Source organism: Ctenopharyngodon idella, chromosome 17 (assembly GCF_019924925.1).
Source record: "Ctenopharyngodon idella isolate HZGC_01 chromosome 17, HZGC01, whole genome shotgun sequence".
In the NCBI taxonomy this organism is placed as follows: domain Eukaryota; kingdom Metazoa; phylum Chordata; class Actinopteri; order Cypriniformes; family Xenocyprididae; genus Ctenopharyngodon; species Ctenopharyngodon idella.
In genome coordinates, this window is record NC_067236.1 from 5,358,999 (window position 1) to 5,376,721 (window position 17,723).

The window sequence follows — 17,723 nt, forward strand, 5'->3', positions numbered from 1 at the left end:
TCAGACAACCCTCATAAAAATTCCAGAGCAAATTACATACTGTTATTTGTGCAAATTCAACAGTGCTCTTAGAAGTCTAATCCAATCTAATGCGAACATCTGTGATTGCTGATGTTGTATTATCCTAACACTTCTCTTCATGTGTTTTTTGACCTCCCTGAGCTATCGTTTGTGCACCAATCTTATGCACCAAAAGCATGCTTTCATTTAATTTCAGTATGTGTGGTATAAGATGTAAAATAGAAATTATAAAATTAATAAGTAGAGCCAAATCACAAAACCTGCCAAGATGATTTTAATATCAGTCAATAGTAAGGTACATGTCTAGATTTTTCTGCTCACTTATGCAACTTTATTTTAAACAGCCACTTCTATAATCATGTGAAATTTACTTTAACAGGGGTTTGTAATAAATTTGAAATATATCAATAAATAATTAATTTAAAAATTATAATTTAATTGTAGAAATAATAATTATTCAAGTACTGCTTTTCAGCAGCGGCGCTTCAATGTGATGACATAAAAAAGACAGCGCAATGCAAAATAATGGCAAGAAAGCACGTCTTTCAATAAACTGTGCATGATCGTTGGCTGCATGTGCACACAGCGCGCTCAGTGTAGTCAGCTTCATTAACAAATGACTCTTATGAACCGGTTCTTTGTGAATCAAAAAAAAAAAAAAACACACAGCGCAGCCAAGTTCACCTATGAATTGTTTTTCCATTTGTTCGTGAATCAGAAAATGACTGCTTCCCAGCTAACTCTGAAGTCCTCTGAGAAATGTAATCCCATCCGAATATGTCTGAGATTCATTTCGTAATTTTTTGGCGAGCTGATTCTCCGACCGCCCGCTCCACTTTTCTTCATGGATAAAGGTCCTTTTGCCATCCGACGAAACAATAACATGAAATCAATAAAAAGATCCCGATCACAGAAACTAATAGCAGAGTTAGGTAAGAATATAAACGTATTTTATTTTTTTCTCGATTGCTAACACAAGTGATTCAGTTGGCCCAGTTTCCCAAACCATCAATTCTCAAAACAAAGACACATTTCTCAAAACGTTTAACAATGACAACATTAGCAAAACTTATGACACACCAGTGGAAATCTGAGAGAGAGCTGAAAGAATCATTTACGGTGGTTTTAAAGTCAAGTTACACATACAGTATAATTACAGTACACAGTACCACTACTTCAGATGAGGGAATGTACTTTTTTTACTGTACTGTAATTGACAGTATACTGTATTGTGGTGCATACCAAGTTCATATACATGTACTAAATGATTTTTTTCCAAAAGTTCATTGTTTTATTTTACCGTATCTGCATCTATTTTTGTATAGTGTAGTAGACATTGAGCTGCAAAGTAATTCCTGAATCACAATAAGAGGTTTTTTTTTTTTTTTTTTTTTACAGTGTGAATTGATCTTACTAGTGTTCACTGGGCAGTGCAGTAGTCTGTTTATTTGTTACGTTTTGTGTGTCATCTGATGCAAAAGTTTGATTTTGTCAGAAGAAAACAGGTTTTTGACAAAACATTTTATTTTGACTTGGAAGTTTGAGGTTTGTGCAAGTTGGTGTATTTTGAGATTGTGTTTATAGTTGTGAGAAAATGTGAATTTTTTCATGAATTGTGCTTTAGCAATCAAGAAAAACTAGATTGAAAAGTTTGAAAGACAAATTTATGCTGGCTAATTGACATAAAGCCAACTTAAATTCTTGTTTAAAAAAGTAAATAGTTTGGTGTGTTAGGCCAGAATATATAGATGTTCTGGGTGTTTGCTAAAGTGTTGCTAGGCAGTTGCTGGGGTGTTGCTAGAGTATGTGGTTGATAGGGTGTGTGTGTGTGAGTATTTGGCTGATAGGGTATGTATCTGTGAGCATGTGGTTGACGGTGTTCTGGGTGAACACACAGACATTGTTAATAACAGAAACTCAAAAATTGTTTGCAAAACTGTGGAAATTCAAAAGTTTTTGTTGCTCTTTAACTTGTACTAAAATGTGATTTATAGCATAGAAGTAGCCTGTGATGTAATATGAATAAAACTGCTCATCTCCTTTTGTGATACAAGCTCAGACTCATTCAGAATCTGTTGAAGTTTTTCATAGTGTCTTGACTTGGTGCCATGATGGATATTGAAATCTTGTTATTTATTTTTAATTTTAAACAGTATAGATGAATACTTCCTGGTAATGCAATATTTGTGAATACAATTGTGTATGTCAGGCTATAAATCTACAAAAACTATGCATGGGCGCTTGCTTTGTTGTTGCCAACCCCTCATAGACCTCATGCCACCCCTTTGCCACCCTATATAAAATGTTCTAGATCCGCCCCTGTAAATGGGTAATCAGTGAAAGTGTTAAAGACCGCTAATCAAGATTGTAATACACACATACACACACACACACACTCACACACACACACGCACACACAGAGACTGAAGGAGTGAGAGGGGAGAGGAGGAGGGAGGGGGTAGGGGGGGTTGGACAGAGAGAGAGAGTCTGTGTGTGTGTGTGTGTGTGTGTGTGTGTGTGTGTGTGTGTGTGTGTGTGTGAGTGTGTGTGAAAAATCCACATTCAAACCAAAATATCTGACTTCCTGTTGGTTGGAGCTAATGACTGTAAATTAGAAAGTTGTCCGGCTTAATGAGAACAATATGTGTACCGAGTTTGGTGACTGTAATTTAAACTAACCCCCCACTTTTGTCAAAAGATGGCGCTATAGAGGCCCTCCTCCCCACCTGTTTCTATGGTTTTGCCCATGTCTACTGGTTGACATCTTTGACGTTTGTATCGAGTTTCATGCATTTTGAAGCATGCTAAGCGTCTCAAAAGCATCCAAAACGAATATTAAAATTTGATGCGTTGCCATGGCAACAGTGTTTGAGATATCACGATTCTTTTCACAGGTCTATATCTGCTGTGTATTGACATTACACTGATGAAGTTTGAAGCAAATCGAGTTTAATCAAAATCAAGTTTAAAAATTATTTAATACTGAATCAGCCCAACTAGGTTACTCCAACAAGAGCAACTTTAAGAGATCAGTTAGAAATATTTGCAACAAGGTAACAACTGCACATTTCTTACAGCGTTGAAGTCCGAATTGTCCCTTTAGCAGCGTTGTGCATAATGCATGCCATTTACAAATGATTCTAAGCTACACATCAATAGTTCATCTCTCCTTCACAGCAAAGAAAACATGAAAAAGAACTAGAGCTATTTAGAGCCATTAACTCTCAGAATACTAGCGTCAGCAAACACATGGGTCAAAGAGCAGCCACTCACTGTATAGAAAGACAACTGTACATCCAGAGGTCCAAAAGTCTAAACCACTAGCTCCATGCTTTAATGCTTTTATTACAAAATAATACTATGAGCATAAGAATTTGATTGAAAATGTACAATTGTATGTCGCTCTTTTGACTGTAGCGCTCAAGCTCAAATTTCACAAGTTTGTGTAAAACCTGACAATCGTGTTCTCCAGCATGATTTGAAAAGTAATCTAAAAGAAGTAAGATCACATGATCATCTGTACAAAAGAATCAACAGCAAGGATGCATTAAACTGATCAAGTGACAGTAAAGCCATTTATAATGTTACAAAATAGTTCTATTTCAAATAAATGTTGTTCTTTTAAATGTTCTATTCATCAAATAATCCTGAATAAAGTATCTACTGTTTTCAAAATTAATAAGAAATGTTTCTTGAGCACCAAATCAGCATATTAGAATGATTTCTGAAGGATCATGTGACACTGACGACTGGAATAATGATGCTGAAAAGTTTGCCATCAGAGCGATATATTTTTCAATATATTAAAATATAAAAAAGCTATTTTTATTTGTATATATATATATATATATATATATATATATTTTTTTTTTTTTTTTTTTTTTTTTTTTTTTTTGATCCGATAAATGCTGCCTGGGTGAGAATTAGACTTCTTTCAAAAATATTTAAAAAATCTTACAGACCCCAAACTCTTGGTAGGCCTACTGTAAGTCATATTTCTCAGTATTATACTTTTAAAAGCTTTTTAATTTCCAGATTTAAATTAGGTTTTAAATATCAGATTTTCCATGTGACTTTTTTTACTCATATTGCTGACTTTTGGACCCCGCTTTACATACGAAACACTGTTGAACGAAAACAGTCAGAAGACTTTAGTCAGTATCCCCTATAACTGTGTTTAATGTACAATCTCTTTAAATTACAGACACTTTCAGGCCAAATGAATAGCTGTCAGAGAACCATACCTCAGCCAAACCAAAGCGAGGAATGGACAAGACAGTCTGCAAAAGGTCTAGAGTTTACAAAATGCTCTCTATATACCCTTCAATTTCGGCAGAGCCAGATTTCTAGAGGAACTTTCCCAGTCTATCAGTCAGCAGTGACTGAAGGGTCCATTCAGCTCTCACTCTCATCAGAATTCAACTGACAGCTTGTACATGGTGCAGGAAGATCCAGTTGATCACTACGTATCTTCTAATTAATTAAGTTATATCCAAAGAACCAATACAACCTTAAAAGTACTTTATGAGTAAGTACAAAAAAAGCAAAACCAGGATTAATGAATGTTCTTACCTTCAACATAAAGCGACATAGTGCTACAGTATCTGCCCTCTAAACTATGAAATGCAGTTCGGTTCAATATCACAACAATAATCCTGTTTTTATGTCATGGGAAGAACAGCAACATAGATACAGTCCAGTCGGGATGTGACGCTTATTAGTATTAATAATAATAATAATAATAGGACAGAAGGTCAGCTGATCGATTCTCTCATTTTGTTCAAAAGCGCTTTCCTCTTGCGTTCACGCGCTTTTAAATGAACCATCTCTCTCTCTCGCTCGCTCTCTCTCTCTCCTCCCACTGACTATGGAGTTAACGCAGGGTGAATAAACGACTGCCTCGTCGACCTTTACTCGTGAGCGCATTTATTGCTCAAAGGAAACGGTGGGTTATAATAAAATGTGAAGTAATTATGTGTATCCCTGTGTGTGTAAATGTAGGAATTGCATTTGTGCTCAGCCCCTTTGGTATTCATTATTCAACACGTCACATTAGTCCAGACTCCAGTCGCACTTCCTCGATCACGTCCACACCATCCTGTTTGGATCTTAGGGTCGTTCATAAGATTTATATGGTCAAATTGGTTTGGTTTAGGGGAAAATAATTAAATGTTTTATATTACTATATTCTATACTAAGAAAGGAATTGTTAGAGCCTGCAATTGTATCATTTATCATGGACTTAAACGCGTTATTGCTGGATTTTCGCCTTTATTTTGTAATCATAGAGCAGCGATGTTCTCCTCTCTACGCAAAACCCATAGCAGACGCTTGACGTTATGTCATTGCATCGAAAAAACGTCGATTTTAAAAATTATTTAGGAGTTTAGGAACACGTTAGATGTGGTTCTATGGCGTTAAAGTATTATAATTGCAAAGCGAATGTGGAAGTAGATTTGATAGTGTCTTACTCTGAAGGCTGAAGGATGCTGTCGAAGAGCTGCTGAAGGTTGTTCCGGAACAGCGACGTGTTTTCCTCTCTGACCAACCAACTTTCTTCTCTCAGAAACAGCAGTGCGGGGTCACTGAAACACTGCGGAAGTGTTTCACTAAAAACATCGTTTTAAAACATCCTGAATATCACACGTTGAATATAGTTACATTAAAAGAACTGCTTAGAAACCAAAATTATATACGCCACTTGTCATCCTTTTCTTTATTTTTTATTCATTTTAATTTTGTTTATTTTTTGGGGGGGTAATTATTGTAATTTATCCCAGTCACCCAGTCTTGATGAATGGTGATTATGGTTAAATATATCAGTTCACACTGAAATTTTAACATGCTACATGTTCTTTTAATTTTTTCAGTAGACAAAAGCAAGTTATTTTTTAACAGCGTTGCTGTAGATTTAATTCCAGGGGGATGTAAACTCGCAGTAACCAATGAGAGCGCTGCATGTCAGAGAGGCGCCTCTCATTGGCTGACTTCAGTCGGGCTGCAGTGTTGCCATATCCGCATACTAAAAGCGACTCTGGGGTTGCAGTTTAATAAATTCTCTTTATAAATATGAGCTGTCCTGGTTTCTTTTTCTTTTTTTTTTCTTTTTTAACTTATCCGTAGAATACAGTCGCGTTTTTTGGGGGGTTTCTAGTGCTTGGTCTCCTTATACAATATAAAAATTAACAACCTTAATTATTAATTATTGAAAAGACATAAATTTTAGGATTGTTTTAACGTGATTTGGCAACACAGTCGACAAAGCCACGTCTGCAATAACCTCACACCAATGACCTTGCAGGACAAAAACGTTCTTTCATACAGTGAATGTAACGTGTCATAGAACAAGTACAATTATATCCTGACTCTTAACGTCACAATACCTACAATACAATGGTCATAATATAACACATTTTAAGCACCAATTCAGTGTAAACGGCAATGTGCAAAAGATTGATTTATTAATATATGAAAACTACAGTATGTCTTTTAAAAATGAGGGCAAGTATGCATTTTAATGTGTGGGTTTTATTGCTGGTTTATACATACAAACATCTGTTACAGTAACTGTGCTGCCAAAGCACTTTAACACATTAAACATTCCTTGTTTATTTCTGACAAACTCCTGCCAGACTTGTAACAGTTGAAATTTCAGTAAAGGCTGGACAATGACAAAGAAAGACCTAATTTATGTACTCTGAGTCCTTTCCAGGCTTTGGTCTTCCTTTATGCAGCTCTGGATTGGAAAGGGCAGTCTACAAATAATTAACATCTTGTTGTAGACTTCCGTTTCTCCTTACATGACAAATGTGCTCAGATGGAAGATCAAAAACAGGAAGGGAAACAACCAAAGTCCCTGCTAAACAAGGCTAGACTCCAATTCTGAAAAATCAGCCAAAATACAGCTGAAAAATGAGGAATTGGGATTTCAAGTACATACAGTTCTAGAATTTATGTAACAGTTTCAGGGGAAGACAACAGAGATTTTCTGGAGTGTTTTACAAACGTGCTTCTGGAGTTTTCTGGTCATCTAAGAGTGGTGTAGATGGCTGGGTTTCTAGTCAAACACCCAGGAAAGAGACAGCGGTGTCTCTTTCCTCCACTAATTCAGCTGCTGTTGCATCCATCTTGGCTCTTGAGAAGTCATTGATGGCCAGCCCATCAATAATCTTCCAGGTCTTGTCCTGAAGAAAAAGAGAATTGTTGCAATATGGTGGCTAAAAAGCCTACTTTCCTAGTTTGATGAACAGATGTGAATATGAATTTGATCTCAGGATTCGGAGTGGAGATTAAAGAATAGATATCAGGCATAGATTTTAGTAAAGTTTCAGGACAAACCTTGATTGAAACAGGGAATGAGTAAATTAGGTCATCAGGTACTCCATAAGAGTTTCCAGTAGAATAGACACCCATAGAGATGAACTCGCCCTATAAAACAAACACAAAAACAGTTCAGAACAAGTGGCCTCCCTATAAAAATGTATAGCATCAGTCTAATAAGCAGAGAACACATTTCAGTTTGACACCATCATATTATGCAATCATCATATTGAAGATGAAATTTCTTATAGACAATTAAATACTTAATGTAACTCATACTGTTTTTGTGTGGGAGTGGAAAAAAGACTAATGAGCAAATAATGTTATTACACAGTCCTTGTACATTTCTATTTCATATTGATTGGCTTTTTAGCTCCATAGAGTGCCATCATGTGTCTTCAGGATATTTCAATAGGCAGAAGTTTAGGTCTTGTTTTTTCCCCTTGTGTCTTCCCTATTTATTAGGCTGACTTTAAACCTTCTTTTGTCAGAAATTGCTGGTAAACACATCATTTTAGAGTAGAAATCATAAGAGATTCCTTCATAGATGCAATAAAACACCTACAGCAGTAATTCTCAATTAAGGGGCCAGGGCCCAAAAAAAAAAAAGTTGACCTCAGGAGTGCCTGTCCAGATGTCTCTCATGTGGTCACAGATGGCCTTGGCGGCTGACATGGCACTGGAGAGCTTCCTGGCTTTAATGACGGCAGCACCACGCTGCTGCACGGTCTGTAAAACAGAGAAAGAGTGGAATAACAATAGAAAGATTCTCATCAGATCACTCTAATCAGTAGTCATGTGCAAAATGAGTGTTGCTACAATGGACCTACTTAAACTAAATTTCGTGTTACTAAATGCCATACACATGAATCCTAATAAACATACTTTAATATTCTTCCTTACTCAGTAGCGTGGCATAGTAAATAGTCCAACAGTGACCTCTACAGATGGAGAAAGTCATAGCAGACAACACTTACAGAAATGAATTCTCCCTTCAGCCAGGCATCGTCCTTCACTGCATCGAAGGCAGCCACGTCCTTACCCTGCACAATCACCTTGCAGTGGTGGACGTCAGGGTACTGCGTAGAGGAATGATTTCCCCAGATGATCACATTCTTCACACTGTTTGCTGAAATGCCACAACGCATTGCCACCTAGAGGACACATTGTGTGGTACAAGTTAGTGTGAAACTTGGGCATAAATTGGACCATTTCACCTCTTTTGTATTGTGCTTCATTACTGTGGACCATCCAGCAAGAAGGTGTTTTACCTGAGAGCAAGCCCTGTTGTGATCCAGGCGCGTCAGACAGGAGAAATTTTCTTTGGGGATGGACGGGGCAGATTTGGCCGCAATCAGACAGTTAGTGTTGGCTGGGTTACCAACAACTAGAACCTGTATATTAAAACATAAGGGTCAAAATACTGCCTTCATATTTGCTGAACTTTAATTCTGCCAACTAGGCAAGCTCTTAATTAGGTCACAGTCATCGGCCTGTTATTCACCTTGACTGTTTTCTTTGCATACTTGTCTAGTGCTTCCCCCTGAGACTTAAAGATGGCAACGTTGGCCTTCAGTAGGTCCTTTCTCTCCATGCCGTCTCTCCTTGGCATGGAGCCCACCAGGATGGCAGCATCCAAATCTTTGAATGCAACGTCCTCTTTATCGGTGGGGATGACCTCTGAAACAAAAAGGGACAGACAGTAGTAATAGAGTAGATGGAGGGTAAAAAAAAAACACCAGCAACACTCAAGGAGTCAAAAGACATTCTTTTCAAAAATGTGAAAGACCTCATTATTAAAACTTGATAGACACTACCAGTCAAAAGTTTGGAAACATTACTATTTTTAATGTTTTTGAACGAAGTCTCTTATGCTCATTGAGGCTGCATTTATTTCATAATAAATACAGAAAAAAACTATAATATTGTGAAATATTATTACAATTTAAAATTATGGTTTTCTATTTTAATATACTTTAAAATATTATTTATTTCTGTGAAGCAAAGCTGAATTTTCAGCATCATTACTCCAGTCTTCAGTGTCACATGATCCTTCAGAAATCATTGTAATATGCTGATTTATTATCAATGTTGGAAACAGTTGTGCTGCTTAATATTATTTTATAACCTGTGATACTTTTTTCAGGATTCATTGATAAATAAAAGGTTAAAAAGAACAGCATTTATTCAAAATCTAAATCTTTTCTAACAATATAAATCTTTACTATCACTTTTTATCAATTTAACACATCTGTGCTGAATAAAAGTATTAATTTCTTTAAAAAAAAAAAAAAAAAAAAAATTACTGACCCCAAACTTTTGAACAGTAGTGTATATTGTTACAAAAGATTTCTATTTTAAATAAATACTGATATTTTTTAACATTTATTCATCAAAGAATCCTGAAAAAGTATCACAGGTTATAAAATAATATTAAGCAGCACAACCGTTTCCAACATTGATAATAAATCAGCATATTACAATGATTTCTGAAGGATCATGTGACACTGAAGACTGGAGTAATGATGCTGACAATTCAGCTTTGCATCACAGAAATAAATTACGTTTTAAAGTATATTAAAATAGAAAACCATAATTTTCAATTGTAATAATTTTTTACATTATTGTTTTTTCTGTATTTATTATGAAATAAATGCAGCCTTAATGAGCATAAGAGACTTCGTTCAAAAACATTAAAAATAGTAATATTTCCAAACTTTTGACTGGTAGTGTGTGTAAAAAGAGTCCGTTTTTACTGTTGTAAAAAGGTTTATTTTATTTATTTGTATTGTTATAACTTATTTCAGACTCTGATATAAACAAAAAAAAATGGTTTTGGTGAAATACTACTTATATACAATTGGCCTAATTCTTATTAACACAAAATAAAAAAAATAAAAAATCTATTTTCATTAAATGTGAATTTGTGAAATAATAATAATGTGTTATTTACAATAAGTATATATCATAGTAATAATTGTTGAACTGTCATCTATTTATTATACATAAATAAAAATAAAACAAATTTAATAAAAAAATTGGGTAAAGGTGATTGTTATGAATGTAATGTCAAAATGCAAAATATTTTGTTTATATATACATAAAGCCACTGAAACTTTTATTTAAAAATGTGACCAATGGCATATTTTGTTTTCACCCATCCAGTCTGGCTGTTTATTTTGTTCCATACACTTGACAGATCACATACTGTCAACCTTCCCATACCATCCTCTGATGGGAACCACAATCCTAAGTTTAGCTGCCTTTTCAGCTGGGGATCATACATGCAGCCAATCAGATTGCTCAGAGCTCTTGTCATTTGTGCAGTGAAAACACAGGCCTTTAAGACTGCATGACTGGCACAAAGACTATAGAACGCAGGGCCTCATGACAGTCCATTCTGTGTGAGTGTACCTCTCAGAAGTGGGAGGGCACAGTCCTGCAGCTCCATAACAACACCCTCCAGCACAGGCAACATGGGAGTGATGTCCAACAGAACCAAAACGATGGGCTGAAAAAGAGAGGGAAAGTGAATGTTAGTTGCATAACTGTCGCAATATAGTTTTGACCTGCACCTATGTAATAATCTCATCAGTTGTTGGCTGTCAAAGACATATATGGAGCCTATTCCTGGAATTAGTCAAACAGCATGCTAAATGATACAACATCCTTTAATTGGATGTGATGGGACATTGCATAAGCCAAATCCTGCCTTTACCTGATCTTTACCGAAGACATCTCCCTTTGCGATGCCGTATAGCAGAGAGTATGCGATCTGCCCTGCGGCACCAGTCACCAGGACTCTGATAGGCTCAGCCTACAGCAAAACAAGAGAGAGAGAGAATTATAAACAATAGATGTAAGGTAGCATAGAAAATGACAGTGATATTAATCAACCACTCAGGACAGAGAAGCTCAGGAAGCTCAGAACATATAAATAGTCCTGGCAAACTCTGACAGAATGACGTGCTGTGTGGGATATTTTTAAACTGGGAGACATTTATACATTTCCTCAATGAACTCACTTTCACCGTTTGGCAATTCTGCAGAAACTTTCATTTGTTGCAATGAATGTATCTGTATTAGATTCAGAATCACTAACCCACGACTTGTGCAAAGAATCGATTGGTAATACACCTCAAAATGCCCTTAACTGTTTGATATAAGGCATAATCACATGCAAACAAAAGTGTTTGACTGTTATATTCTAACAAGTGTAATCAACATTATCCAAGTTTTGGTTCCCGATCAGTACGTTATCTAGTAGATAACTGCAAAAGTTTAGGTTCTGCTATAATTCTCAAAGTAAAACTTTGAAGTCTTTCGTCACTTTCCGCTAACATGATCATATATTGACAGTAAACTGCACAATTTCAAATAAATGTAAGTTGGAATACTATTTTGTCTTACCATTTTCAGCTGGTTTATAATAACAGCGGCTCTCCTACTAGTCCGGTGACTGCGGAGGTCACCCCTATTTCTATCACGAGGCAACAAGTTGTCTCTGCACCTGCGTTTCAAGTGTCTTCTGGGAAATGTAGTTTTTAGTGGCCGTACAGCCGTTCATTTTGTTGAAATAAAGACTACAGTTCCTATAAGTTACTTACAGGAACGGACCCCTTTTGCATTGAGTCGGACGTACGACTTATCACAGTTAATCGGTTCTTTCAAACAGTTCGTTTCAAAGCACCGATACAAAAAAATGTAGTTTGTTTGCAGTCATTACTCAGGTCATAAATAGTCCTTTTACATTTACAATAACCAGTGATAAAACTTATTCAAATAAATACTATCTATCATATTTTCAGTATGTTGTATATATAGCATATCTGCTAATTGATTATTAAAGTTGACAAAGTTCAAAGAGTCACATTTTCAGCTGCTCGATTCATGAACAGATCGTTGACTGATTCGTTGAAAAAGATCCGACTCTCAAGAACAATTTGCTGGGGCACAACTAGTAAGATTATTGTATGTGATAAAACATAATTTGCTTATAACATAATAAAGCAGTTTATGCGAAATAGTTTAATGGTTTAAGGTTTCTTAGTTTAAATATATATGTAAGTGTAATTGGACAATAAAGAAGTAATGTAAAATAACCAAAACATTATAAAAAATACAAAATATGTGAAGAATCGGTCGGGTTTGTGAGCTCATGTAAATGGTACTACGGATATCCAAGTCATTTTGACTACAGGAACAACCCGGAAGATATTAAAGTTTACCGTAAAGTTTAGAAAACAACGCGGGAGAAAAGTAAACAGTGATGGAGAGTTTACAGTTGCGTCCGTTGCTTAGACACTCCTGAAATCATGAACATGTAATACTTGAACGTAAAATATCGTAAAAGTTACACAACTGAAGGAGACCGCGTTTAACGGCAACAATTTAATTTTTGCCAGCATTTCTCCTAAAGGTATATTCATTTGCAGTCGTCTGGCAACAAACACACACAGCAACTGCGGTATCAATTCAATCAAGTGGAGATCAACAGATTATTTGGGAACTAAGTTAATCGGTAAGTCCATGAATGAAGCCTGTACACTGAAGTATTTAAAGTGGTGAATCGTGAATGTGTATGTTAAATGATTGTAGAATGTGTTGTACAGTGCAAAACGATGTTTTTTTTTTTTCGTATCAAATCGAAATTTGCAGCAGTCAGATATTTGAGAATTATTTCTAATTCCTCTTACCGGTTCAGATGACCAGTCAAGGTTCACTGCTGTCGGCTTCTACTGAATTCTGTGCTGCTTGTGGGTTTGTTAGTGTGGAAATATTATTAGTGGACATATGGTTTGCCTAATTTATATATTGGACTATAGACTATTATTACTCGTAATCTAGGTAACAGACAAAGCCTACCAGTAATTAATATCTGATAGTTTGATAATGTTTCAAAGGCAGTGACATAAATATGACATGAAAGGAACGTCAGAAACTATCAAAAGTAGGTTGTATCTTATATCCCGACTTCAAATTTTATGGAAATATCCCAAACCTGTTTTAGGATGCAGGAGTTAGTTATTAAACCATATTTTCCCATTTTGAAAACTATTTTCAATTAGTAAAGAGAAAGTCAGATAGTTTATTCTAACTCTTTTAACAAACTCATTTTTACAACTGATATCTTTATTCTGCCTGAAAATACAGCCGAGAGCAGCCATGTGTCATCACACCCAATATATGTTTGATAGATGTCCTTCGCTCCCTCTTATATTGATATAGGGCCTCTGTATCAGTTCAGTGCTTTGAGGACCCCTGCTCTGGGTGAGATAGATGATCTCCCTGCTGCATTTTACATGAACTCATTACAGGCTCATTACAAACTGCCTGACAAAGGAGCGCAGGATAATGTTGCTTCTTCTTTATGTGACATCCACACACAGAAAAACACCAGACACTCTTCTCCACAGCAGTTTATGAGTGCTTTTTAATCCTTTTAAACAGTTGCTGTTGGATTGCTCGATGTAGTTTTATGAACTTAATTATATTTGGAATATTCAGAATATTTTATATAAGACATTTTGGAAAATATCTGAGCCTGCCTACCCTACCGTCTTGTCTTTCTTTTTTTCTCTTTCTTTCTCTCTCCCTCAGGCTTTTTCATTCACACTGTGTTTTGTGAGACTTGTTTGTAACACCTTCAGTTTTCTTTAAAAGGTCAAGTGTGCCACGCCTATACAATACTATATAATGCATATTTTTAAACTTAAATACTACAGTAAGAAAGTTTTAATTTAACTTCTAAAATTTTGAATTATGGTAATTGGAAAAAGATACTGTATTGGTGCTTAATAAAATGTAATAATTAGTTAATATTTATAAATAATTAAACTATTAATTGATTTTAGACAATTTATGTACAATTTATATGAATAATTAAATTCTTTATAATAGGCTGACAGTATTTAAAGATGGATTTATTTTCTGTGTTCAAGACAGTTTTGGGCATTTATTCTTGTCAAATTGTTCTGTGAAATCATAGTTTTTTCTTATGCATTAGTTTTGGGCTTTATAATGAATTAAAAAAAAAAAATTATATACAAACTATTGTAACATCCAGCTATCTGTGTATCAGATCACTTTTATCCTTTAAATCACATAACCGCTTTGTTCCTACCCATGACAGGATTGTCACACTAGCAAATACAGTTTTGAAATATTTTAGTAACGCAGTATCAGATTGCACTCGGTGAAGACTGAAATTCTAGAATAATCCAGACCTGCTTCAACAAGCCCCCTTTTTAAGACCTTAATCTGTTCTTGACATTAGTCAACTCTCTCCATGTCAAACCATTGAAAATGAAATTGAAATCAGTCAAATTAAATCATTAATGAAGCGACATTTATGTCTGATCGACTGCACCCCAAAATGGCATGGGCAAATTTTTATTTGTATGAAGCACTAATTATTATCAAGCATTTGTGAGATGCTCTTTTTATTCATTTTTCAATCATTAAGACTTACTGACTTTTAAGACATTAAGACTTAAGGCTTTTCAGTACTCTTAGTTTAAATAAATAATAGGTTGACTGATTTCAGGCTTCTCTTTGTGGATTAAAAAGTCATATCTCAGCTGTCATGTTTCAGATGCTGTCCCTGATTCAGTGCACCTCTATCAACTCACGCTCTAGTGACTTTAGCTGGTTTCTGACATTTTTTGTTGTTGTTTTTTTTAACTGCGCTGTTTTTCACAGATTTTGTGGACCAGCATTGTTCATGTCTTGTCAGTGGGAATGTTTGTTATTGTGTCTAATGCTTACATTGTACCTGGTGACATGAACAGGATATTCATGGTCTGCGCATAGAGGGAAAATCAAAACAATACCTGGTATCCGAGAACATCTGCACTCTTTGACCTCATCAAACTATAACTAAAAAGTGGTGCACTGTGGGATGTGTTATCACTTCGGTGCCTGAGTGAGCTATGAGAAAGGTAAGAGAGGAAAGATATTGTGGGTTTGGGTGAGAGAGTGTGAAAATGAAGAGTTTTTGACCTCTTAAACTCTTTCTTAATATGACCTGAGGTCAGACCAAATACATAACTTTTTGAACAGTGAAGTAAGATATATCTGAGCATTTTTTGTTTTTGAGGCAGTATGTTTATATATACTATTCATACCTGTGTCAGAAATTAACTGAATAATATAAAATGTATAAAAAATACACTATAAAAGTAAGACATTTTCCTGAAAGAAATTAATACTTTTATTCAGAAAGGCAATAAATAGATCAATTTCAATTTCAAATAAATGCTGATCGTTTCTATTCATCAAAGAATCCTGAAAAAGTATCACTGTTTCCACACAAATAAAAGCAGCTCAACAGTTTTCAACATTGATAATAATAAAAAAATATATATTTCTTGAGCAGCAAATCAGCATATTAGAATGATTTCTGAAGGATCATGTGACACTGAAGACTGGAGTAATGATGCTGAAAATTCAGCTTTGTCATCACAGGAATAAATTACATGTTAAAATAAATTCAAATAGAAAATACTTATTTTAAATTTTATTAATATTTTACAATATTGCTGTTTGTACTATATTTTAGATTAAGTAAATGCAGCCTTGGTGAGCATAAGAGACTTCTTTCAAAAACAGAAATAAAATCTTATTGATCTCAAACGTTTAGTGTACATAAAAGATGAAAGCCACACATTTTCAATATCTGGGACTTTTTTTTTTTCTTTCCCCCCCCCCACATTGGCATTTTTACCCCACAGTAGATTTCAGCAAGGTCATGCTATGTCATTTTATTGTATGGTGGTATAATTCCTCCTGAGACGTGGGTTCTTTTGTTTGTTTGTCTTTTTAACTGAAACCATTGGTATTCACCCATGGTAGAAATGACAGAACTGGCACTATGGCACTATGAAAGTGCCAAGTATTATGTGTACATGGACATTTTATAATCCATGTTGATTGGATTAAGATACACATACCCTTATTTTTGTGAGTCTAAATATTTTTTTTATTCCCTCTATATCACAATGAACTGCTTTATTCAAAGGCATTTGTATCTGTTGGTGATCTGGGACTGTCTGCCGGTGACTCACCAAAACCCCTAAACAGACAACTGTTATCGCTCTTCCATTATCTGTTAGCAAAAACCGTCTTGATAATTGTGCTGTCTCTCAATGGGGTTACGTGAGAACTGTGATGTCCATCACTGAACCTATTTCTTAGCATAATCTTTGATTATTTTTCTAATGCCCAAAGTTTAAACTGCAGTTCTGCCTTATGAACAATAGGTGTCAGTGTAGCACTAGTTTTGTAGTGTAATTCCTATAACAAACACAAATGCAACCACATAATAAAAAAGAAGCACCTAAAAGAGTTTAAACCTTTATATCCCACAAATCACTGACTCGTTCTATTCGCTCATTTTTAACCTGCACTTGTTTGGAGTTTTAAAATCACTACATTTAGTTCCAACCCCTTGAAACCTGACTGGAAGTAATTGAGCGAGTGTTTAATTTCTCCACCTTCAGGGGTTTTAAAGACAGCCACATTTCAAGTTGTCACATTGTTTCACAAATGTACAGCTGGGTTCTCCTGGCTCGTGATCATTCTAAGTGCTCTTTGATTTAGCTTCAAACAACAAAGCCCTCAGGAGTATTTACTCGAGAATGCTTTTTCAACCCCAGACTTCCCCATGCCTGTCAACTACACACTCCTTTAGCCTCAAACTTTCCCATGCCTGGCAGCCACACACACACACACACACACACACACACAACCACACACTCACTCACTCTGATCAAAGTGAAAGCACACACTTCACCTGCTTATAAAGCAGTCCCGCCCTCCATCTGTCAATCACCCTGTCTTTCCTCTTCTGTGTCTGGTAAACATGCCATGAAATCCGTTTTGAAATCAAAGGGCCGAGATATTGGCATCAACTTGACAGACTGTATAATTTGCCTTTTCCTTAGCATAAAGGTACATATATTTTTTTATACAAAAATGAGACAAAATAAAATGAGATAAAGTATATCATATTTTGTTATATTAATTGTTATTTGTGTATGTGTGTATATTGGTATGTTAAATAACATGCCTTAGATCGGTTTTGCCCTAGAATACAATATCATTAACTTATAAAGGTGTTGAACTGGCACTAGACTAAATGAATCTCCTAGATTGTAGTTCTCTCTGTGTGACAGTGGAGTGTGCTGACGGGCCACTCATAACCATAACCCACTTTAACATTGCATTGTGTTTGTTCTCTGTCTGGTCTTTTTTGGCATTTTGTTGCTTGCTTCAACAATGCTCTTTTTAGAGTCCTACACATCCACTGCACTCATCTAAAGGAGTGAATCATTGCCTTGGGGATCAGAGGCTGGTGCTGTTCAAGTCGGCCTTTGTGTTCG

At 35.5% G+C, this 17,723-nt stretch overlaps 3 protein-coding genes across 7 annotated transcripts in view; 1 reads left to right on the forward strand and 2 right to left on the reverse strand.

The window, feature by feature from the left end:
* The window catches only part of ugp2b (UDP-glucose pyrophosphorylase 2b), a 33,970-nt gene extending 27,658 nt beyond the window's left edge, over positions 1-6,312 (reverse strand). The window contains exon 1 of one of the 2 annotated variants that reach the window (XM_051867138.1): positions 5,493-6,312. Coding sequence is in view for 1 of the 2 variants with exons in the window: in XM_051867137.1 (XP_051723097.1) it covers positions 4,594-4,612 (19 nt within the window). In the remaining variant the exon portion in view is untranslated. Of the gene's footprint in view, positions 1-4,593; positions 5,031-5,492 lie in introns of those variants that run through there. The other variant, XM_051867137.1, reaches the window with a different exon arrangement.
* Positions 6,313-6,529: 217 nt separating this feature from the next.
* On the reverse strand, positions 6,530-11,910 carry mdh1ab (malate dehydrogenase 1Ab, NAD (soluble)). The gene is made up of 9 exons (XM_051867139.1): positions 11,752-11,910; positions 11,060-11,158; positions 10,756-10,852; positions 8,846-9,021; positions 8,613-8,735; positions 8,319-8,495; positions 7,957-8,070; positions 7,360-7,449; positions 6,530-7,205 (listed from the first exon to the last, which is right to left on the reverse strand). The coding sequence occupies exons 1-9, from the start codon at positions 11,752-11,754 to the stop codon at positions 7,083-7,085; spliced, it is 1,002 nt and encodes a 333-aa protein (XP_051723099.1). The 5' UTR covers positions 11,755-11,910; the 3' UTR covers positions 6,530-7,082.
* A 659-nt stretch (positions 11,911-12,569) lies between these two features.
* wdpcp (WD repeat containing planar cell polarity effector) overlaps positions 12,570-17,723 on the forward strand; it is a 69,838-nt gene continuing 64,684 nt past the window's right edge. For 3 of the 4 annotated variants that reach the window (XM_051867132.1, XM_051867131.1, XM_051867133.1), the window contains exon 1: positions 12,571-12,862. The gene's annotated coding sequence lies outside the window, so the exon portion shown is untranslated. Of the gene's footprint in view, positions 12,863-17,723 lie in introns of all 4 variants that reach the window. The other variant, XM_051867135.1, reaches the window with a different exon arrangement.